The sequence below is a fragment of the Tachyglossus aculeatus genome, chromosome 8 (assembly GCF_015852505.1).
Source record: "Tachyglossus aculeatus isolate mTacAcu1 chromosome 8, mTacAcu1.pri, whole genome shotgun sequence".
Classification (NCBI taxonomy): Eukaryota; Metazoa; Chordata; class Mammalia; order Monotremata; family Tachyglossidae; genus Tachyglossus; species Tachyglossus aculeatus.
Window position 1 is genome coordinate 28,271,123 of NC_052073.1, and position 24,086 is coordinate 28,295,208.

Below are 24,086 nucleotides of genomic sequence, written 5' to 3' on the forward strand. Positions count from 1 at the left end.
ATAGTCACAGTCTTAATCCCCGTTTCACGTCTGAGGTCCCTGAGGCCCAGAGAAGTGAAGCGACTTGCCCAAAGTCACCCAGCAGACAAGCGGCAGTGCGGGGATTAGAACCCACGACCTCTAACTCCCAAACCCAGGCTCTTTCCACTAATGATGACGGGCGTAGATCCATAATTCGATTTATTTCTGCTGATGCCTGTTTACTTGTCTTGTGGTTTGTCTCCCCGCTTCTGGACTGTGAGCCCGTTGTTGGACAGGAATGGTCTCTATCTATGGCCGAACTGTACTTTCCAAGCACTTGGTCCGGTGCTCTGCATGTTGCCAACATATATGTTGCCAACTTGTACTTCCCAAGCGCTTAGTACAGTGCTCTGCACACAGTAAGCGCTCAATAAATACGATTGATGATGATGTGCATACAGTGAGCACCCAATAAATATGATTGAATGAATGAATGGTGCTAGCTGTCCCTTTCCAAGCACTGAGTCCAATTCATTCATTCATTCAATCGCATTTATTGAGCGCTTACTGTGTGCACAGCACTGTACTAAGCGCTTGGGAAGTCCAAGTTGGCAACATATAGAGACGGTCCCTACCCAACAGTGGGCTCACAGGCTAGAAGGGGGAGAATGCTCCGCACACAGTGAGCGCTCAATAAACATGACTGAATGAATGAATGAAAGTATCTGGTGCCAGCCGGTTCTTTCCAGGCGCTCAGTCCAGTGCTCCGCACACAGAGAGCGCTCAATCAATACAATTGAATGAAGGAATGAATGAATGGATGAATGAACGGTCTCTATCTGGTGCCAGCTGTTCCTTTCCAAGCGCTGAGTCCAGTGCTCCGCACACAGTGAGCGCTCAATTGATACGACAATGATTGAACGGTCTCTATCTGGTGCCGGCTGGTCCTTTCCAAGCGCTGAGTACAGTGCTCCGCACAAAGTGAGTGCTCAATTGATACGACTGAATGAATGAATGAACGGTCTCTATCACCTGGTGCCGACTGGTCCTTTCCAAGTGCTCAGTCCAGTGCTCCGCACACAGTGAGCGCTCAATCAATACGATTGAATGAATGAATGAATGGATGAATGACAGTCTCTAGCTGGTGCCAGCTGTTCCTTTCCAAGCGCTGAGTCCAGTGCTCCGCACACAGTGAGCGCTCAATTGATACGACTGAATGAATGAGTGAATGGATGAATGACAGTCTCTATCTGGTGCTGGCTGGTCCTTTCCAAGCGCTCAGTCCAGTGCTCCGCACAAAGTGAGAGCTCAATTGATATGACTGAATGACTGAATGAATGAACAGTCTCTATCATCTGGTGCCATCTGGTCCTTTCCAGGAGCTCAGTCCAGTGCTCCGCACACAGTGAGCACTCAACCGATACAATTGAATGAATGAGTGAATGAATGAATGAAGGTCTCTGGTGCCGGCTGGTCCTTTCCAAGCGCTGAGTCCAGTACTCTGCACACAGTGAGCGCTCAATTGATACGATTGAAAGAATGAGTGAATGGATGAATGACAGTCTCTATCTGGTGCCGTCTGGTCCTTTCCAAGAGCTCAGTCCAGTGCTCTGCACAAAGTGAGAGCTCAATTGATACGACTGAATGAATGAATGAATGAACAGTCTCTATCATCTGGTGCCGGCTGGTCCTTTCCAGGCGCTGAGTCCAGTGCTCCGCACACAGTGAGCACTCAACCGATGCGATTGAATGAATGAGTGAATGGATGAATGACAGTCTCTATCTGGTGCCGGCTGGTCCTTTCCAAGCGCTCAGTCCAGTGCTCCGCACACAGTTAGCGTTCAATCGATACGATTGAATGAATGAATGAATGGATGAATGACGGTCTCTATCTGGTGCCAGCTGGTCCTTTCCAGGAGCTCAGTCCAGTGCTCCGCACACAGTGAGCGCTCAATCGATATGATTGAATGAATGAGTGAATGGATGAATGACAGTCTCTATCTGGTGCCGGCTGGTCGTTTCCAAGTGCTGAGTCCAGTGCTCCGCACAAAGTGAGAGCGCAATTGATATGACTGAATGAATGAATGAACAGTCTCTATCATCTGGTGCCGGCTGGTCCTTTCCGGGCACTCAGTCCAGTGCTCCGCACACAGTGAGCACTCAACCAATACGATTGAATGAATGAGTGAGTGAATGAATGAAGGTCTCTATCTGGTGCTGGTTGGTCCTTTCCAAGCGCTGAGTCCAGTGCTCTGCACACAGTGAGCGCTCAACCGATACAATTGAATGAATGAGTGAATGGATGAATGACAGTCTCTATCTGGTGCCAGCTGGTCCTTTCCAAGCGCTCAGTCCAGTGCTCTGCACAAAGTGAGAGCTCAATTGATATGACCGAATGAATGAATGAACAGAATCTATCATCTGGTGCTGTCTGGTCCTTTCCAGATGCTCAGCCCAGTGCTCCGCACACAGTGAGCACTCAACCGATGCAATTGAATGAATGATTAAATGGATGAATGATGGTCTCTGTCTGGTCCTTTCCAAGCGCTCAGTCCAGTGCTCCGCACAAAGTGAGAGCTCAATTGATACGACTGAATGAATGAATGAACGGTCTCTATCATCTGGTGCCGGCTGGTTCTTTCCAGGCGCTCAGTCCAGCGCTCGGCACACAGTGAGCGCTCAATCAATACGATTGAATGAATGAATGAATGGATGAATGACAGTCTCTATCTGGTGCCAGCTGTTCCTTTCCAAGCGCTGAGTCCAGTGCTCCACACACAGTGAGCGCTCAATCGATATGATTGAATGAATGAGTGAATGGATGAATGACAGTCTCTATCTGGTGCCGGCTGGTCGTTTCCAAGTGCTGAGTCCAGTGCTCCGCACAAAGTGAGAGCGTAATTGATACGACTGAATGAATGAATGAACAGTCTCTATCATCTGGTGCCAGCTGGTCCTTTCCAGGTGCTCAGTCCAGTGCTCCGCACAGTGAGCACTCAACCGATGTGACTGAATGAATGAGTGAATGAATGAATGATGGTCTCTATCTGGTGCTGGCTGGTCCTTTCCAAGCGTTGAGTCCAGCACTCTGCACACAGTGAGCGCTCAGTAAGTATGACTGAATGGATGAATGATGGTCTCTATCTGGTGCCGGCTGGTCCCTTCCAAGCGCTCAGTCCAGTGCTCCGCACAAAATGATAGCTCAATTGATTCGACTGAATGAATGAACGGTCTCTATCATCTGGTGCCGGCTGGTTCTTTCCAGGCGCTCAGTCCAGCGCTCGGCACACAGTGAGCGCTCAGTAAATACGATTGAATGGATGAATGATGGTCTCTGGTGCCGACTGGTCCTTTCCAAGCGCTGAGTCCAGGGCTCGGCACATATTGAGCTCTCAATCGATATGAATGAATGAATGGTCTCTCTATCTGGCGCTGGCTGGTCCTTTCCAGGCGCCCAGTCCAGCACTCCGCACACAGTGAGCGCTCAGTAAATACGATTGAATGGATGAATGATGGTCTCTATCTGGTGCCGGCTGGTCCTTTCCAGGCGCTCAAGTGAGCGCTCAGTAAGTACCATTGAATGGATGAATGAACGGTCTCCATCTGGTGCCGGCTGGTCCTTTCCAGGCGCCCAGTCCAGCGCTCTGCACACAGTGGGCGCTCAATCGATACGACTGAATGGATGAGTGAATGAATGAATGAATGACGGTGTCTATCCAGTGCCGGCTGGTCCTTTCCAAGCGTTCAGTCCAGAGCTCTGCAGATGCCATCATTCAATGGTATTTATTGAGCGCTTACTGTGTGCAGAGCGCTGGACTAAGCGCTTGGGAAGTACAGGATGATCATCATCATCGTCTACTGTAATTATTCCTCGATCGGAAGGAGTGGGGAGCGGCGCGGATTATTATTATTATTATTATTATCATCATGATTATTCCTCGATCGGAGGGAGTGGGGAGCCGCGGATTATCACTATTATCATCAGCATCATCATGATTATTCCTCGATCGGAGGGAGTGGGGAGCCGCGGATTATCACTATTATTATTATCATCATCATCATCATGATTATTCCTCGATCGGAGGGAGTGGGGAGCCGCGGATTATCACTATCATTATCATCATCATCATTATTATGCCTCGATCGGAGGGAGTGGGGAGCCGCGGATTATCACTATTATTATCATCATCATTATTATGCCTCGATCGGAGGGAGTGGGGAGCCGCGGATTATCATCATCATCATCATCATCATGATTATTCCTCGATCGGAGGGAGTGGGGAGCCGCGGATTATCACTATTATTATTATCATCATCATCATTATTATTCCTCGATTGGAGTGGGGAGCCGAGGATTATTACTATTATCATCATCATTATTATTCCTCGATCGAAGGGAGTGGGAGAGTGGGGGGCCGCGGATTATTATTATTATTATCATCATCACTATTATTCCTCGATCGAAGGGAGTGGGAGAGTGGGGAGCCGCGGATTATTACTATTATTATCATCATCATTATTATTCCTCGATCGGAGGGAGTGGGAGAGTGGGGAGCCGCGGATTATTATTATTATCATCATTATTATTATTCCTCGATCGGAGTGGGAGAGTGGGGAGCCGCGGATTATTATTATTATTACTATTATCATCACTATTATTCCTCGATCGAAGGGAGTGGGAGAGTGGGGAGCCGCGGATTATTACTATTATTATTATTATCATCAATATCATCATCATTATTATTCCTCGATCGGAGGGAGTGGGAGAGTGGGGAGCCGCGGATTATTATTATTATTGTTATCATCATCATTATTATTCCTCGATCGAAGGGAGTGGGAGAGTGGGGGGCCGCGGATTATTACCATGATTATCATCATCATCATTATTCCTCGATCGGAGTGGGAGAGTGGGGGCGCCGCGGATTATTACTATTATTATCATCACTATTGTTCCTCGATCGAAGGGAGTGGGAGAGTGGGGAGCCGCGGATTATTACTATTATTATCAATATCATCATCACTATTATTCCTCGATCGGAGGGAGTGGGAGAGTGGGGAGCCGCGGATTATTATTATTATCATCATCATTATTATTATTCCTCGATCGGAGTGGGAGAGTGGGGAGCCGCGGATTATTATTACTATTATCATCACTATTATTCCTCGATCGAAGGGAGTGGGAGAGTGGGGAGCCGCGGATTATTACTATTACTATTATTATCAATATCATCATCACTATTATTCCTCGATCGGAGGGAGTGGGAGAGTGGGGAGCCGCGGATTATTATTATTATCATCATTATTATTATTCCTCGATCCGAGTGGGAGAGTGGGGAGCCGCGGATTATTATTATTACTATTATCATCACTATTATTCCTCGATCGAAGGGAGTGGGAGAGTGGGGAGCCGCGGATTATTACTATTACTATTATTATCAATATCATCATCACTATTATTCCTCGATCGGAGGGAGTGGGAGAGTGGGGAGCCGCGGATTATTACTATTATTATCATCATTATTATTATTCCTCGATCGGAGTGGGAGAGTGGGGAGCCGCGGATTATTATTACTATTATCATCACTATTATTCCTCGATCGAAGGGAGTGGGAGAGTGGGGAGCCGCGGATTATTACTATTACTATTATTATCAATATCATCACCACTATTATTCCTCGATCGGAGGGAGTGGGAGAGTGGGGAGCCGCGGATTATTATTATCATCATCATTATTATTATTCCTCGATCCGAGTGGGAGAGTGGGGAGCCGCGGATTATTATTATTACTATTATCATCACTATTATTCCTCGATCGAAGGGAGTGGGAGAGGGGGAAGGCGCGGATTATTATTATTATCATTATTCTTCCTCGATCGGAGTGGGAGAGTGGGGAGCCGCGGATTACCATCATCATCATCATCATCATCATCATTATTATTATTATTCCTCGATCGGAGGGCGTGGAGCGGCGGCGGGGGCGGGGCGCGGTACACGCCGCGCGGTGCGGTACACTGCGCGGTGCGGTACACTGCGGTACACTTATTTTATTTTGTTGGTATGTTCGGTTCTGTGCTCTGTCTCCCCCTTTTAGACCGCGAGCCCACTGTTGGGTAGGGACCGTCTCTATGTGATGCCAATTTGGACTTCCCAAGCGCTTAGTACAGCGCTCTGCACATAGTAAGCGCTCAATAAATACGATTGATTGATTGATTGATTGATTGCGGGGTCTGGGGCGGGGGCCGGCGCGCGCCTGACCTGCGTGGCGGAGCGGATCTGCGCTTGCAGGGCCCGCTTGCAGCCGTGTCCGTGGTGGAAGTGAGCCTGCAGGCGCGTGGGCCCGCGGTAGGCCCCCCGACCGAAGGCCGGCCAGCCCAGCTCCAGCGCCGGCGGCTCCTCCTCCCACGCCTCGGGGAAGTAGGTGCCGGAGCCCGACCCGCTGGCCGGGGCGGCGGGGATGGCGGCGGGGTCGTCGTCGGCGGGGTCGTCGTCCGCGGGGTCCCCCGGGGCCCGCGCGGCGCGCAGCAGGTGCCGGACGTCCCGCTCCGAGAGGAAGCGCGGCAGCCGCTCCCGCCGCAGGAAGGCCACGAAGGCGTGGCGGCCGTGGGCCAGCAGCTCCTCCACGGCCAGCCGCCGGGCCTCGCCGCACGGCTCCCCCGCAGGGCTGCTCCCCCCCGCCCACTCGGCCTCCTCCGGGGCCGCCGACATCCCACCGGACCCGGCCGCCGCCCGACCCCCACCGCACGCGGACGGCCCGGCGGGGCCGCTTTTATACCGCGTTTAAATCCCAACGGTCCGCCGCCGCGCCGCCATTGGCCGGCGCCCGGCCCCGAGGACACGCCCCCCGGCGCCCATTGGCCGGAGCCGCACACTCCCCTCACCGAGACCACGCCCCCCGACGCCCATTGGTCGCAGCCCGACGCGCCCCTCACCGAGACCACGCCCCCTCTGTTGGGTAGGGACCGTCTCGGCATGTTCCCAACTTGTACTTCCCAAGCGCTTAGTACACTGTTCGGCACACAGTAAGCGCTTAATAAGGACGATTGATTGATTGATTGATTGATTGATTGGCCGGAGCCCGACCCCCACCCAGAGAGACCACGCCCCCTACGCCCACTGGCCTGCACCGTGCCCCGGGGCCACGCCCCCTCCGCCCATTGGCCGGAGCCCCACCTCCCCTCAGCGAGACCACGCCCCCCGCCGCCCATTGGCCGGTAACCGACACTCCCCTCATCGAGACCACGCCCCCTCCGCCCTGTCCCGAGGACACGCCCCCTCTGTTCGGTAGGGACTGTCTCGATATGTTGCCAACTTGTACTTCCCAAGCGCTTAGTACAGTGTTCTGCACACAGTAAACCCTCAATAAGTACGATTGATTGATTGATTGATTGATGGATTGATTGGCCGGAGCCCGACCCCCTCCCCCAGAGAGACCACGCCCCCTACGCCCATTGACCTGCACCGTGTCCCGGGGCCACGCCCCCCGCTGCCCATTGGCCGGTGCCCGACACGCCCCTCACCGAGACCACGCCCCTCCGCCCTGTCCCGAGGACACGCCCCCTCTGTTGGGTAGGGACTGTCTCTATATATTGCCAACTCGTATTTCCCAAGCGTTTAGTACGGTGTTCTGCACACAGTAAGCGCTCAATAAGTACGATTGATTGATTGATTGATTGATTGGCCGGAGCCCGACCCCCTCCCCCACGGAGACCACGCCCCCTCGCCCACTGGCCTGCAGCGTGCCCCGAGGACACGCCCACCGACGCCCATTGGCCGGAGCCCGACAGGCCCCTCACCGAGACCACGCCCCCTCCTCCCTGTCCCGAGGACACGCCCCCTCTGTTGGCTAGGGACTGTCTCTATATATTGCCAACTTGTATTTCCCAAGCGCCGAGTACAGTGTTCTGCACACAGTAAACGCTCAGTAACTACGATTGATTGATTGATTGATTGATTGGCCGGAGCCCGACCCCCTCCCCCCGAGAGACCACGCCCCCTACGCCCACTGGCCTGCACCGTGTCCCGAGGACACGCCCCCCGACGCCCATTGGCCGGTGACCGACACGCCCCTCACCGAGACCACGCCTCCTCCGCCCATTGGCCGGAGCCCCACACTCCCCTCAACGAGACCACGCCCCCTTCCCCCCTTGTCCCGAGGACACGCCCCCTCTGTTGCGTAGGGACTGTCTCTATATGTTGCCAACTCGTACTTCCCAAGCGCTGAGTACACTGTTCGGCACACAGTAAGCGCTCAATAAGGACGATTGATTGATTGATTGATTGATTGATTGATTGATTGGCCGGAGCCCGACCCCCTCTCCCAGAGAGACCACGCCCCCTCCGCCTTGTCCCGAGACACGCCCCCTCTGTTGGCTAGGGACTGTCTCTATATATTGCCAACTTGTATTTCCCAAGCGCCGAGTACAGTGTTCTGCACACAGTAAACGCTCAGTAACTACGATTGATTGATTGATTCATTGGCCGGAGCCCGACCCCCTCCCCCAGAGAGACCACGCCCCCTACGCCCACTGGCCTGCACCGTGCCCCGGGGCCACGCCCCCTCCGCCCATTGGCCGGAACCCCACATTCCCCTCACCGAGACCACGCCCCCCTCCGCCCATTGGCCGGAGCCCCACACTCCCCTCACCTAGACCACGCCCCCTCCGCCCTGTCCCGAGGACACGCCCCCTCTGTTGGCTAGGGACTGTCTCTATATGTTCCCAACTTGTATTTCCCAAGCGCTGAGTACGGTGTTCTGCACACAGTAAACGCTCAGTAACTACGATTGATTGATTGATTGATTGGCCGGAGCCCGACCCCCTCCCCCAGAGAGACCACGCCCCCTACGCCCACTGGCCTGCACCGTGCCCCGGGGCCACGCCCCCTCCGCCCATTGGCCGGAGCCCCACACTCCCCTCACCGAGACCACGCCCCCCTCCGCCCTGTCCCGAGGACACGCCCCCTCTGCTGGCTAGGGACTGTCTCTATATATTGCCAACTTGTACTTCCCAAGCGCTGAGTACAGTGTTCTGCACACAGTAAGCGCTCAATAAGTACGATTGATTGATTGATTGATTGATGGATTGATTGGCCGGAGCCCGACCCCCTCCCCCAGAGAGACCACGCCCCCTACGCCCACTGGCCTGCACCGTGCCCCGAGGACACGCCCCCCGCCGCCCATTGGCCGGTAACCGACACTCCCCTCATCGAGACCACGCCCCCTCCGCCCTGCCCCGAGGACACGCCCCCTCTGTTCGGTAGGGACTGTCTCGATATGTTGCCAACTTGTACTTCCCAAGCGCTTAGTACAGTGTTCTGCACACAGTAAACGCTCAATAAGTACGATTGATTGATTGATTGATTGATTGATTGGCCGGAGCCCAACCCCCTCTACGCCCTTTGGCCTGCACCGTGCCCCGAGGACACGCCCCCCCGACGCCCATTGGCCGGAGCCCGACACTCCTCTTACCGAGACCACGCCCCCTCCGCCCATTGGCCGGAGCTCTACACGCCCCTCACCGAGACCACGCCCCCTCCGCCCTGTCCCGAGGACACCCCCCCTCTGTTGGCTAGGGACTGTCTCGATATGTTGCCAACTTGTACTTCCCAAGCGCTTAGTACAGTGTTCTGCACACAGCAAGCGCTCAATAAGTACAGATTGATTGATTGATTGATTGATTGGCCGGAGCCCGACCCCCTCCCCCAGAGAGACCGCGCCCCCTACGGCCATTGGCCTGCACCGTGCCCCGGTGCCACGCCCCCCGACGCCCATTGGCCGGAGCCTCACACTCCCCTCACCGAGACCACGCCCCCTCCGCCCTGTCCCGAGGACACGCCCCCTCTGTTCGGTAGGGACTGTCTCTGTATATTGCCAACTCATATTTCCCAAGCGCTGAGTACAGTGTTCTGCACACAGTAAACGCTCAATAAGTACGATTGATTGATTGATTGATTGATGGATTGATTGGCCGGAGCCCGACCCCCTCCCCCAGAGAGACCACGCCCCCTACGCCCACTGGCCTGCACCGTGCCCCGAGGACACGCCCCCCGACGCCCATTGGCCGGATCCCGACACTCCCCTCAGCGAGACCACGCCCCCCGCCGCCCATTGGCCGGTAACCGACACTCCCCTCATCGAGACCACGCCCCCTCCGCCCTGTCCCGAGGACACGCCCCCTCTGTTCGGTAGGGACTGTCTCTATATATTGCCAGCTTGTATTTCCCAAGCGCTTAGTACGGTGTTCTGCACACAGTAAGCGCTCAATAAGTACGATTGATTGATTGATTGATTGATGATTGGCCGGAGCCCGACCCCCTCCCCCAGAGAGACCACGCTCCCTACGCCCATTGGCCTGCACCGTGCCCCTAGGACACGCCCCCCGACGCCCATTGGCCGGAGCCCCACACTCCCCTCACCTAGACCACGCCCCCTCCGCCCTGTCCCGAGGACACGCCCCCTCTGTTGGCTAGGGACTGTCTCTATATGTTCCCAACTTGTATTTCCCAAGCGCTGAGTACACTGTTCGGCACACAGTAAGCGCTCAATAAGGACGATTGATTGATTGATTGATTGATTGATTGATTGATTGGCCGGAGCCCGACCCCCTCCCCCAGAGAGACCAGGCCCCCTACGCCCTTTGGCCTGCACCGTGCCCCGAGGACACGCCCCCCTCCGCCCATTGGCCGGATCCCGACACTCCCCTCACCGAGACCACGCCCCCTCCGCCCATTGGCCGGCACCCTGTCCCTAGGCCACCGCGACCACGGCCCCTCAGCCCATCGGCCGGCACCCGGTCCCGAGGACACGCCCCCCCTCCGCCCATTGGCCGGAGCCCGACCCCCCCCCCACCGAGACCACGCCCCCTACGCCCATCGGCCTGCACCCCGCCTCGAGGCCACGCCCACTCCGCCCATTGGCCGGCGTCCGGCCCAGAAGCCACGCCCCTCCACCCATTGGCCGGCGGCCGGCCCCGAGGCCACGCCCCCTCCTCCCATTGGCCGAGGTCCGGCCCCCCACCACCACCGAGACCACGCCCCCTCCTCCCCTTGGCCAGCACCCTGTCCCTAGGCCACCAAGACCACGGCCCCTCAGCCCATCAATCAATCAATCAATCAATCAATCAATCGTATTTATTGAGCACTTACTGTGTGCAGAGCACTGGACTAAGCGCTTGGGAAGTACAAGTTGGCAACATATAGAGACGGTCCCTACCCAACAGCGGGCTCACAGTCTAAAAGGGGGAGACAGACAACAAAACAAAACATATTCACAAAATAAAATAAAGAGAATAGATATGAACAAGTAAAATAATAGAGTAATAAATATGTACAAACATATATACATATATACAGGTGCTGTGGGGAAAGGAAGGAGGTAAGGCGGGGGGGATGGAGAGGGGAGGAGGGGGAGAGGAAGGAGTGGGCTCAGTCTGGGAAGGCCTCCTGGAGGAGGTGAGCTCTCAGTAGGGCCTTGAAGGGAGGAAAGAGAGCTACCTTGGCGGATATTGGGAGGGAGGGCATTCCAGGCCAGGGGGAGTACGTGGGCCGGGGGTCGACGGCAGGACGGGCGAGGACGAGGCACGGTGAGGAGATTAGTGGCAGAGGAGCGGAGGGTGTGGGCTGGGCTGGAGAAAGAGAGAAGGGAGGTGAGGTAGGAGGGGGCAAGGTGATGGACAGCCTTGAAGCCCAGGGTGAGGAGTTTCTGCCTGATGCGCAGGTTGATTGGTAGCCACTGGAGAATTTTGAGGAGGGGAGTAACATGCCCAGAGCATTTCTGGACAAAGACGATCCGGGCAGCCGCGTGAAGTGTGGATTGAAGTGGGGAGAGACAAGAGGATGGGAGATCAGAGAGGAGGCTGATACAGTAGTCCAGACAGGATAGGATGAGAGCTTGAACGAGCAGGGTAGCGGTGTGGATGGAGAGGAAAGGGCGGAGCTTGGCAATGTTGCAGAGCTGAGACCGGCAGGTTTTGGTGACGGCTTGGATGTGAGGGGTGAACGAGAGAGCGGAGTCGAGGATGGCACCAAGGCTGCAGGCTTGCGAGACGGGAAGGATGGTAGTGCCGTCAACAGTGATGGGAAAGTCAGGGAGAGGGCAGGGTTTGGGAGGGAAGACGAGGAGTTCAGTCTTGGACATGCTGAGTTTTAGGTGGCGGGCAGACATCCAGATGGAGATGTCCTGAAGGCAGGAGGAGATGCGAGCCTGGAGGGAGGGGGAGAGAGCAGGGGCAGAGATGTAGATCTGGGTGTCATCAGCAGAGAGATGATAGTTGAAGCCGTGGGAGCGAATGAGGTCACCAAGGGAGTGCGTGTAGATCGAGAACAGAAGGGGACCGAGAACTGAACCTTGAGGAACCCCCACAGTAAGGGGATGGGAGGGGGAGGAGGAGCCTGCAAAAGAGACTGAGAATAAACAACCGGACAGATAAGAGGAGAACCAGGAGAGGATGGAGTCAGTGAAGCCAAGGTCGGATAGCATGTTGAGGAGAAGGGGGTGGTCCACAGTGTCGAAGGCAGCTGAGAGGTCGAGAAGGATTAGCATAGAGTAGGAGCCGTTGGATTTGGCAAGCAGGAGGTCATTGGTGACCTTTGAGAGGGCAGTGTCCGTGGAACGTAGGGGACGGAAGCCAGATTGGAGGGGGTCGAGGAGAGAGTTGGTGTTGAGGAATTCGAGGCAGCGCGTGTAGACGACTCGTTCAAGGAGTTTGGAAAAGAATGGTAGGAGGGATATGGGGTGATAACTAGAAGGTGAGGTGGGGTCAAGAGAGGGTTTTTTTAGGATGGGAGAGACATGGGCATGTTTGAAGGCAGAGGGGAAGGAACCAGTGGAGAGTGAGCGGTTGAAGATGGAAGTTAAGGAGGATCTTCAGTCTGCGGAAGATCTAGTCTAGCCAACAATTCTCTTGTGGGTGGAAGAGATCCCTAATGGCCCGAAAAAGGAACCCAGAGTACTAGTATCTTGGTATACAAGGGACACCTTGTATCCCCACCACAGCGTGTAGAACAGAGAATGAATGAATGAGTGATAATAATAATAATGATGGCATTTGTTAAGCGCTTACGGTGTGCAGAGCACTGTTCTAGGCACTGGGGAGGATACAGGGTGATTGGGTTGTCCCACATGGGGCTCACAGTCTTCATCCCCATTTGACAGATGAGGTAACTGGGGCCCAGAGAGGCGAGGTGACTTGCCTAAGGTCACACAGCTGACGATTGGAGGAGCTGGGATTTGAACCCATGACCTCCGACTCCAAAGCTCGGGCTCTTTCCACCAAGCCACGCTACTTTTCTAATGCCTGTTTTGCGGTCTGTCTCCCCTCTTCTAGACTGGGAGCCCGTTGTGGGCAGGGAGGGTCTCTCTTTGTTGCTGAATTGTCCTTCCCAAGTGCTTAGTACAGTGCTCTGCACACAGTAAGCGCTCAATAAATATGATAGAATGAAAGAATTAACAGTGCTTGGAAACAGTAAGCTCTTAACAAATACCAACATTATTATTACTGGACATGATTTTCCATTTCTGTTAACATTCTTAACCAGCCTCTTCCGCTTCCCTTGGATACTGAGCCCTGGGGAAAATGTGCTCTTCATTCGATCGTATTTATTGAGTGCTTACTGTGTGCAGAGAACTGTACGAAGCGCTTGGGAGGGTACAATACAACAATAAGGGGACACATTCCCTGTCCACAACAAGCTCAGAGTCTGGAGGGGGAGACAGACATTAATATAAACAAATACATAAATTACAGATATGTACAGAAGTGCTTTTGGGCTGTTTTGCACATCTGTTTTAAAGAATTATTAAAATAAAACCATAGGATGCTAATTGTCTATCATAAATGCAGAAAAGAGTTATTCATTCAGTTGTATTTATTGAGCGCTTACTGTGTGCAGAGCACTGTACTAAGCGCTTGGGAAGTACAAGTTGGCAACATCTAGAGACAGTCCCTACCCAACTAACTTCTTGATAGCTAAGCAGGTCCTCTCCCAAGCACTTAGTACAGTGCTCTGTGCTCAATAAATACCACTGATGGATTCATCGACTCCGATACATCGCTTATATCATTAACTTCTTCACATTTGGTAATGCCCTTCCCACCTCGGGTTTACCAGCTCACATTCCTCCCCTTCTACAAATCCTTCTGAAAAATGATCTGCCCCATGAAGCATTCCCTGAATGATCCCTTTATTATCCAGTCACATCATCTCTACAGTTCTCTCATGTGTCTCGTTAGGTATGTACACACTTGCCAGCTGTGTGACTCTGGGCGAGTCACTTAACTTCTCTGTGCCTCAGTGACCTCATCGGTAAAATGGGGATTAAGACTGTGAGTTCCATGTGGGACAACCTGATCACCTTGTATCTCCCCCAGTGCTTAGACCAGTGCTTGGCACATAGTAAGCACTTAATAAATACCATGAGAGAAGCAGCGTGGCTCAGTGGCAAGAGCCCAGGCTTGGGAGTCAGAGGTCATGGGTTCTAATCCCGGCTCCGTCGCTTGTCAGCTGGGTGACCTTGGGCAAGTCACTTAACTTCTCTGAGCCTCAGTTCCCTCATCTGTAAAATGGGGGATCAAGACTGTGAGCCCCAGGAGGGACAACCTGATTACCTTGTATCTCCCCCAGTGCTCAGAACGGTACTTGGCACATGGTAAGCGCTTAACAAATGCCATCATTATTATTATTATTACCTACTGTGGCTATTTTTCTCACGTCTATTCATTGAACAAATCCTAATTTAAAGTCAGTTCACTCAAGTCTCTGGGCCCAAGAGGTCAGAGACCTAGCATCCAAATTGCTGTGTACCCGAAGGTTTGGCTGGTGAATCCAAAATTAAGTGAAAATCATCCAAATCGGCCTTTAAAAATGATGACACAAGTTCTGGTAAAAGAAATTTAATATTTTTAATTAAAAAACTCTATTAAAGATACCAGAATTTCAAAGCTAATACTGTCATACATACCCATTTGGCATGTGATTTATGTACAATTTACTTGAAATCTTACTCGGTGCTTCCATAGGGTAGGTAACCATTTCTTCAGTCATTAAAGGTGCGTTGTGAAGTCAATCCAGTACAATATCAAAGTTTTTTTAAAAAAAAAAAACGTTTTAAATATATTAGACTCTGATTGCGAAAAGGCTCTTTTTTACACAAAGCTGCTAGTACAATATACAGTGTTCTTACATTAGTTTGTTTTTTTCACATAAAATACACTTTCTCAGTTTTCTCTGTACAGTACATCATTAACGTATGTCAGGGACATTAGATCCGGTAAGAGTTATTGCAGGGCGGGTGGGATGTCTTCAGACACTGCTTGGAGACTCAGAGTTGGGCTTCTGCTGCTGTTGTTCACCATTTACGATTGAAACTTGGTACAGCCTGCGTGCCAAACTCCCTTCTGGGGGGCGGGGATTTGAGCCGCACAAGCGGACCAGCTGTTTTCTCCCAGGAAAACGGGAATCTTCTCTCCGACGACCAATTCTCTCCCTCCAGCGCCTGCCCGAGTCTAACTCTCGTGAAGTGCAAAGTGTTCGATCATAGCTGGAAGGCTAAATCAGATACTCCAAGCCCTTGAAAATCCCTCTTGGATATGTTAGAGGTCAGAAAAAAAAGAAAATCTCATCATAGTCTACAGTAGGAGGTTTAAGGGGGTGAGAAAGTTGGTCAAGTAGATTTTATAACTAAGACCGAAAAAGGATTTGAGTTAATTTCCAGAGTCGGAGAAACCTGGGGTAAAATACTTTCTTAAATTCTCGGAGCATGACGCATCCTCCGGGCAGCTCTTGAAGCCTTGGAAATTGATCCCAGCGGGATAGCTTAATCAAAGTATTTGCAGAGAGGTGGCCGTAGTACTGGGAGGCTTCACAAATTTGTCAGGCCTACGATGACCACAATGGACCACCTCCCCCGCCCCCCGCCCTGACTCGGCCATTATAATCCAGTTTTCCAGATACCCGTGAGGACCTCCCGCAGGACACGGGTTCCACGTGGCTCAGAATGGTACCCGTCACGGATCCGTGTTGAGTTCCCTCAATGGATTTTGGGCCCGTTCAAACGCTTGGCAAAAATGAAGGAGGACCTCCCCAGGAGGCTGACACGCCCTGGAAATTCGTGCCATTACCCTAGAGTGATCAGCTACGCAACGGTTCCAGCATTCCTTCATATTTCAGGTCACTGACTCACATTTCCAGCAGAGGCTGGGGAGAAGATGAGGCTGGGGATGAAATGGAAAAGCTTCAGTAGGAGGAGGAAGCTGGGGACGGCCGGGGGGGAACGAATAATAACACTGAGATGTTGCCTGGGCTGTTTCCCATCGGTAAACTAAAGCATCCCAGGATGCTTTAAGCTTTATTACTAGGAATTCCCCCATTTTGCCATTATGGGCAAATCCTTAGGTATTTGATTCTTTCCTCATCCCTTTTTCTTGACATGTGAGGACGAATCTCCGATTCCTGTCATTCACTCCTACAGCATTTCATCTGGGGGCCAGTAGGGATGAGTACCATAAGAATACATCACTATGGACTTATTCCCGTGGCAATTCTTATATTGTTGTGCACACAGCAAACCGATATGAATGGCTTTCTATCAGGGGACTGGACCACGGAAAGAGACAGGCAAAAGGGCTCAGAATATTTAAACAAGGGGGAAATTGTAGAAAGCTTTGGTGGGGCTTGGCAGATTTGTTTTAACTCGCCGATTATTTTGGAAAAGTCAGAACTGGGAGGATGTCAGCCACAGGGTTAAGCACGAACTTCTCAACCCTCACCCTGACAAGCTCCAACATTACAGAAATTGATCTAGGTTTTCTCCCCGGGCCCTCGGACAACGGATGTTGGTAGAGAAAACCAAGCAAGCAGCAGGATGCGGAATTGAAAAAGCTGCCTCTCCCGAGACAAAATGGCCCAAGCAACCAACCAAAAACCTAGCCTTGTTGGTACTGATTCTCTTGGATTCTGATCCAAAGGCCCTGTTTTTTGGTAGCCAGTTTGCTGACCTGCAAAAAGTCACCGGGCTTGAACACACACTTGTCCTTGATTATAAAACTGGTGTCTGGTAATTTGGGATCACTCCACTGCAAATAAGACTAAAGTTCTAGCTGAAACAGAATGAGAACAGGACTTCAATATATCAGAGTAATGGCTCCAACCCTTTAACCGTGCAACCAAGAGCAGCTGGTTTACTACAGTTCCGGCACCAAGCTGTAACTAACACTGATGCTTGAGATTCTGAAGCACCTCTCTTCAACTCTGAGCTTTTTCATACCTCGGGCCTCATTTTATCCTCCCAGGGCCCCTGTTGGGCAGGGATTTCTCATTTCCGCTTTACAAATAGGGAAGCCAAAGAGAGGACGAGCGACTCCAGTCTTACAGTACAACTCAGGACCAAAGTCCAGGTTTCCAGTCTCCCTGGCTCAGTGTCAGGGCTGTACCGGCTTGGTGGGCTCCACACTCAGGAATGCTTAGCGAAGGGAGAGGGCAGGTGTCAGAGGGAATGGCAACTTGCATACGTTCCCCCGGCTTAGGCCCACTGAGTCACTTTTTAGGGCCTAGCTGGGTGGTCCGGGTTACCTCAGGACAGAGAGGGGAGGGTCTCAGGAGACACAGCCTCCTTGCCCCGAGCATCCTCCTGCCTTCAGCAGAGAGAGAAGGGGGCCCCTTTCAGACCACCGGAGCACAGTGCCCGTAGCAGATTACCTGCAGAGCCACTTTTTGTTTTCCCTTTCAATGACACTAGCACCGAGCTTCCCAATGAGTGGGTCCTGGTGACTTTCCCAGGGTGCCAGGTTACCCAGAGAGCTGTCGTGTCAGATTTACCCGAGTATGCCCGTCCATGTGCTAAGTACGCAGGTTTGGGCAGGGCCTCAGAGGGTGGGGGAGAGAGAGAGACTCTCTCTCTACCTGAGAAGCTCTGGGTGTTTCTTGTCCCCTCTCCCTCCCAGCCTTTCCTCATCACCAATTCACACCCGTAGGTGAATTCCGGCTGGGACATCTTCAGGTTGAGTTTGCAAGGAAGAATGTTTGGAAGCAACCAACAGTTGTCACATTGGTTATCTCATCCACTTGGTGGAAGAGATGCTCGCCTTCCCGCTCTGGTGCTGCTCTGAGCTGATGGGGCCAAGTGGGAAGGAAAGGAAAGGTGAAGGAAAATCAAACCGGCAGGGTGGGCAACCAAAGTGAAACTTGAATCGGGGGCGGGAGGGGGCTGTAAGGAGTGAGATAAGGCTGACCTGTGGGTCATTTTAATCAGCTACATTGTGAATGGGGACAAACTCCCGGAACCAGGAAGGATGCCTTAGGTGCAGTTATCACAAAGGTCTTGGATATGATTGTGAAGCTGTGAAGTGCTATATTGGCAATTACTTTTAAGGCCCATTTCAGGTCATGGGCTTGAAAGAGTAAGATTAAGTGATTTCTACAGCCTGTAGCCACACTGTAGCCAGGCTACAGGCGTTTAACCTCTCACTGGGAAATCAGCATTACTTTGTTACACAAATGACACAGCACAGATTGACTCCTCACAGACACCAGCATACAGATGGTGTACAGTCTCAGCTCTTCAAATGTCCATCATTCTACCAGTGAGAAAAAGGGGTCTCCCTTGTTTTCAAGAGTCAGACTTGACATTGGCTTGGGGTCTGGTTCTCTAATTCTCCCCATCGTGCTCTCTGCCAGGTTGACACCAGAAACACCCCACCCTCAAATGTATCTTTTCTATTTTTAAAGACTGAATGCATGCTCACCCCCAGGATTTCTTGCCGGAAATCTCACTGGTGGGGGGACAACCAAAACCTGGAAAAAATCTCACCCAGCTGAGAGACTGACCACCCGAAAGAAGGTGAAGAGAGGCGAGGCAAGAAAAGACTTTCAAACTAGCCCAACTAAGAAAGTCTAGTGGTCCTTCATTCGGCCTCAGACAGAATTCTACCTTTCAACAATGGCAGATGCAAAACACTGCTCTACCTGCTCTCATTCAAGCACTGGTGGCAACTCACAACCCCCATATTAACTAATCAGCCCCATTCAGTTGGAACCACATGGCAGCAGAGCAGGCAGAGAAGCACCAATCTCAAGATGGGTTTTAACCACCGGACTAAATGAGAAAGCCAAAGGGAAACCGGATGAGCTAGAGACTGCTGGATGGCAAGTAAGAAGGGAGATGGACTGCCCCAGGGAATAGCACTGGGAGCAGAGGCTGATCACGCCACAGATTGGTATAGTTTTCCCTCCCGTATAATGCCTGGGGGGATTTCCTCCCCCCCTGCCCCCGGCAGTGAATGTGCCTTTAAGTTGCCCTGTTTCCATAAGTTCTTCCTGGATCTATGGGGTGACAGGAGAAGACTAGTTCAGTCTCTCCGGCCTGAAGGATATCCAGCCCCCAAATCGCACCTGCTAACTCTGTTGCAGGGTATCACCGATCCTTTCTTTTCTGCTGAAGCTGGCACCTTCGATCACCCAACCCTGGGCTTCTTCAAGCTCCATCTGCTACAGACTAAATGCTTGGATAAAGGCCCAAAGGACATGAAACTTTCACCAGGGCAGAGCAACCATGTCCCACATAGATTACTACTCGTAATGCTTCCTCCTCTCTAGGTTTTGGCTACAGTGCTCGCTTCCCTCCTCCTCTTCCTCTACCTCCTCCAATCCCCTTCAAGAACCCGCCTCAACGAAAGTGGGCTGATGTTGAGTTCCCATGAGCCCTGGGCACGCCCAGGTGGGAGATGCACAGGCGATTGCGTCCGGGTGACAGAAAAAACCCGCCTGCTTCTCAGGGAGCGGAGATGAAGCACTTTCCGTCCGCTTCCCCGCCTGCATTAGGAAGCTCAGTATGGGCAGAGGGAGAGCAAAGTGAGCTGCAGGAATTTCCACGCACTTTTCCACTACCCAACCCTCAGTTCACGTTGTCTGATAGCTTGTGCTTTCTGCAGGAGGATATTCTTCAGTAGATCAGTCCCGTGTCACAACTTATGTACATCGAACTGGGAAGTTCTCAGAGTGCTCGTTGCTACACAATGCCCATTCTGGGGGGGGGCAAGCCTGCAGGGGTCAACTCCAGACCATTTGCCTACCTGGAGCGGATTAGATTTTGGCTCCCATCTGAGGACTCCTGATCTCAAATCCAATACGGCTCCGGCTCACCGGACAGAGCTCTCCCTCCGGCAGCTCGGTCTCCGATCCTGCCCCCCGTGAGGGTGCGGGGCAAGAGGGCATAAGTCTTCTGGTGTCCTGTGCGCTTTCCAGAGGGTTTTGGGCTGTGAAGCGCTACAACCATCTAAGCATCTCTCTTCAGCACGAGCTCTGTGTTAACAGCCTTTGGAACTGGCTGAGGCACCTAAGGAAGGGATGCAAGAAAAGCGCGCCCACTCAGCACGTGCTCTGAGGGAATGCCTTCATAGGTTCCCGTATCTGGGAAACGTGCGTGGCTTTGAGTCAACCCAGAGAAAGCTAACCTCCATTTTCACCACCTTCTCGTTCCTCTCGGGCAGGTGAGGGAGAAAGGGGGCTTCTGTCCTGGGGGAGGAAGACACTAGAGTCTCAACCCCATAGTGAGACATAGGGATCGGTCAGCCCAGTACAAAAAGGATTACTACAAGACAAGAGAAGGGCTGCTGCTCTCGTTCACTGCATTCCTGGGAGAAGCTACTTTTTTTTTTTTCCTGAAAGAGAACCTCCTATGGCTCATGAACCTCTGTTCCGCTAGCCCTGCATGCGTGAAAGAGGTGTGTGGATGCGAAGGGGAACGCGTTTGAGAGTCAACCTGGCATTTCAAAACCTTTGCTGGCAGCTGTGGTCAAAGAGGGCCACACGACTTCCCAGCAAGCAAAGGGCTCCCGCTATCAGAGATTGCCCAATTTAAACATTAAAAAGGGATCCAGACAGATGATTCAACAAGATGTAGATCAAAAAGAAATGTTTTCGTAATTTTTTTTTAAAAAAAGGAAAACAATTTCTTGAACTTAATCATTTCCCTAGCACACTAAAAGTCTAAGAGAACCTAGCAAATGCAATCGATCCTTTCGTTTCAGTGCGATGAACTGTGTAATACAGAAACTACACCCAACCCCAGCTGTGGCAAAACAATCGACTGGATTTCCCTCTCCCCTGTTTTTTTCAGAATCTAAAGTGGCCCTGACCACCCAGGCAAGGAATTCTGTTGACGGTGTCCCTTGCAGAGTTCAGTTTAAATTGTGTTCTTACTTCGTCGTTTTAAAATAGCGTCAAAGCAGGACAAAGCTGGCTGGGAATCTCTGGCCCCTGGACCCTCACTCGGTATGACCAGATTTTGAAACGGAACTCGAAAGCTCACACATCCCCCTGTTCCCTGGGCATCCTCCACGATGACACGTGCCCACCACTGACTTGCGTACGCAAACAGGAATTTACATGCACAGGGGCCCAGTTGGCCTGGGCTCATGTCTGCCTGCGCCGACCAAGCTCGGATTTGGCAAAACTGCCACGGAGGGGCCACGGGGTAGGAGAAGGGGAGCCAGAAAGCGCTTAACAAGTGCAGAGCAGTAGTACAGTAGTCACGTCACTTAGCGAAAGTTCAGCGGCCGCCTGTCACGGGGCCGATAAGTGGTGTTTTTCCACTTGAAACTGTGGCATATTCGGTCCTGGGAGGGTGAATGAGACGGCCCCGCCAGCGGTGAGCTTTCCAAAATCTCGGGGCTGGGCAAGAAATGGCAAGCAGCCGCCCTAGAAAAATGAAATGTGCCCACGTCCCGGGAGCCTTCTAATGAAATCCACCCATTGGGTTGGCGGGTGCAAACCATGCCGAGAAATGCCGAGCTTCTGATCCAGTTGTGTGTGTGTCTCTCTCTCTCTCCCGGTCTGCAAGCCGTCTTCTGACCAGATTAAGAGATCCTACAGCACCCGTGCACCTTCTCTTCCATTTCCTCCATGGGAGCTTTGAATTTTAAGAGCGGCGGGTCCCCGCTGGACACCGTGTAATAAACCGACGTCCCGTTGGCGCTGTAGGGTGAAGTCCGGGTGCCGAGCAGGTGGGCCTTGGTCTCGCTGCCGCTCTCCGCCCCGCCCCCCATCCCTCCGCCGCCGAGGTGGGTGCTTAGGAAGGGGTGGTTGAGCAGCTTGGCCGCAGCCCTCTGCCGCTTCAGCTCCGAGAGGGTCTGGTGGCTCTGCTCTTTGTAGCCGTTCCAGAGCTGCTGGGTGTCAGGGAGGCCCGGGCTGCCATAGGGGAGCGTCTGGCTCAGGCCATAATCCGGCACCTCGTGCACTTTCCAAATGTCCCCGTTGGACAGCGAGTACTGGTACGCGCCGACCGGGGCCCGGAGGCCGTTCGGGAGAGGCAGCTCCGTGTCCCCCAGGGTGCATTTGGTGGCTAATTCGGAAAGGAGCATGGGCTTCTCCAAGGTGGAGTTCTGTAAACGGGAAGTACAGCAAAAGCACTGAATAAGCAACCTGAAAAAGCCGCTTTTTAAGCCCTCCCCTCCTGCTGCGGTGCCTTTTCATTCATTCATTCAATCGTCTTTATCGAGCGCTTACTGTGTGGCAGAGCACTGTACTAAGCGCTTGGGAGGTACAAGTTGGCAACACACAGAGACGGTCCCTACCCAACAGTGGGCTCACAGTCGAGAAGGGGGAGACAGAGAACAAAACAAAACATATTAACAAAATGAAATAAATAGAATATGTACAAGTAAAATAAATAGAATATGTACAAGTAAAATAAATAGAGTAATAAGTACATGCAAATATAAATGCAAATATAAAGGTGCTGTGGGGAAGGGCCTGGGAGCCAGAAGGACCTGGGTTCTAATCTCGGCTCCGCCACTTGTCTGCCGTGTGGTCTCGGGAAAGTCACTTCACTTTTCTGGGCCTCAATTTCCTCGTCTCTAAAACGGGGATTAAGAACGCGAGCCCCATGTGGGAAATGGACTGTGAACAACCTGATTACCCCAGGGCTTAGTAGAGTGCCTGGCACATAAGAAGCGCTTAATAGCGTGGCTTAGTGCAAAGAGCCTGGACTTGGGCGTCAGAGGTCGTGGGTTCTAATCCCGGCTCTGCCACTTTCATTCATTCAATCCTATTTATTGCTGTGTGCAGAGCACTGTACTAAGCGCTTGGGAAGTACAAGTTGGCAACATATAGAGACGGTCCCTACCCAACAACGGGCTCACGGTCTAGAAGGGGGAGACAGACAACGAAGCAAAACATATTAACAAAACAAAATAAACAGAATAGTAAATATGTACAAGTAAAATAGGGTAATAAATCAGCTGTGTGACTTCGGGCAAGTCACTTCACTTCTCTGTGCCTCAGTTCCCTCATCTGTAAAATGGGGATGAAGACTGTGAGCTCCACGTGGGACTATCGGATTACCTTGGATCGACCCCAGCGATTAGAACAGTGCCTAGCACATAGTAAGCGCTTAACAAATGCCACTATTATTATTAGTAGTAATACAAATCATTAAGAAGAGATAATAAATCGACAATATGGTTGGGTTGATCAACAGCAGGGGGCACTGTTGGTGTAGACAGAGAAATAAATGGGTCCTTTGCTTTCCTTTCATTTCCAAATGAAAGAAGTTGTTCAGATGCAACTGTTTTCTGACAGTTTTACAAATGCTGCTCTTTGAGTATTAGCTGAGATTTCTGATGCTTAGATTCATATAATAATAATAATAATAATAATAATAATAGCATTTATTAAGCGCTTACTATGTGCAAAGCACTGTTCTAAGCACTGGGGAGGTTACAAGGTGATCAGGTTGTCCCACGGGGGGCTCACAGTTTTAATCCCCATTTTACAGATGAGGTAACTGAGGCCCAGAGAAGTGAAGCGACTTGCCCAAAGTCACAAAGCTGACAATTGGCAGAGTCGGGATTTGAACCCATGATCTCTGACTCCAAAGCCAGTGCTCTTTCCACTGAGCCACGCTGCTTCTCAGCTATGACTTCTGCTAACCAGACACACAGCACTCCCCACAGACACTCAGCTTTGGCTTCATTGAGTCTGCTCCTCCAACCTTCAAAATAAAAAAAGCCATTTTCCTTGGCACTATTTTCTCTGGTATTTTCTCCTCACTGACAAACCCAGGACTCTTTAGGGCCTTTTCACAAATTATCTTGCTTCCTCGGCCTTGTGGAAAGAGCACCGGCCTGAGAGTC

At 52.0% G+C, this 24,086-nt stretch overlaps 2 protein-coding genes across 3 annotated transcripts in view; both read right to left on the reverse strand.

Annotated features, from left to right (window-relative positions):
- The window catches only part of FAM83D (family with sequence similarity 83 member D), a 35,595-nt gene extending 28,929 nt beyond the window's left edge, over positions 1-6,666 (reverse strand). Inside the window, exon 1 of the mRNA XM_038750040.1 lies at positions 6,217-6,666. Within this exon, the coding sequence (XP_038605968.1) occupies positions 6,217-6,666 (450 nt within the window). The remainder of the gene's footprint in view (positions 1-6,216) is intronic.
- An 8,177-nt stretch (positions 6,667-14,843) lies between these two features.
- The window catches only part of PPP1R16B (protein phosphatase 1 regulatory subunit 16B), a 150,166-nt gene continuing 140,923 nt past the window's right edge, over positions 14,844-24,086 (reverse strand). For both annotated transcript variants that reach the window (XM_038750111.1, XM_038750110.1), the window contains one exon: positions 14,844-22,334. In XM_038750111.1, the coding sequence (XP_038606039.1) occupies positions 21,810-22,334 (525 nt within the window). In that variant the 3' untranslated portion in view covers positions 14,844-21,809. The remainder of the gene's footprint in view (positions 22,335-24,086) is intronic.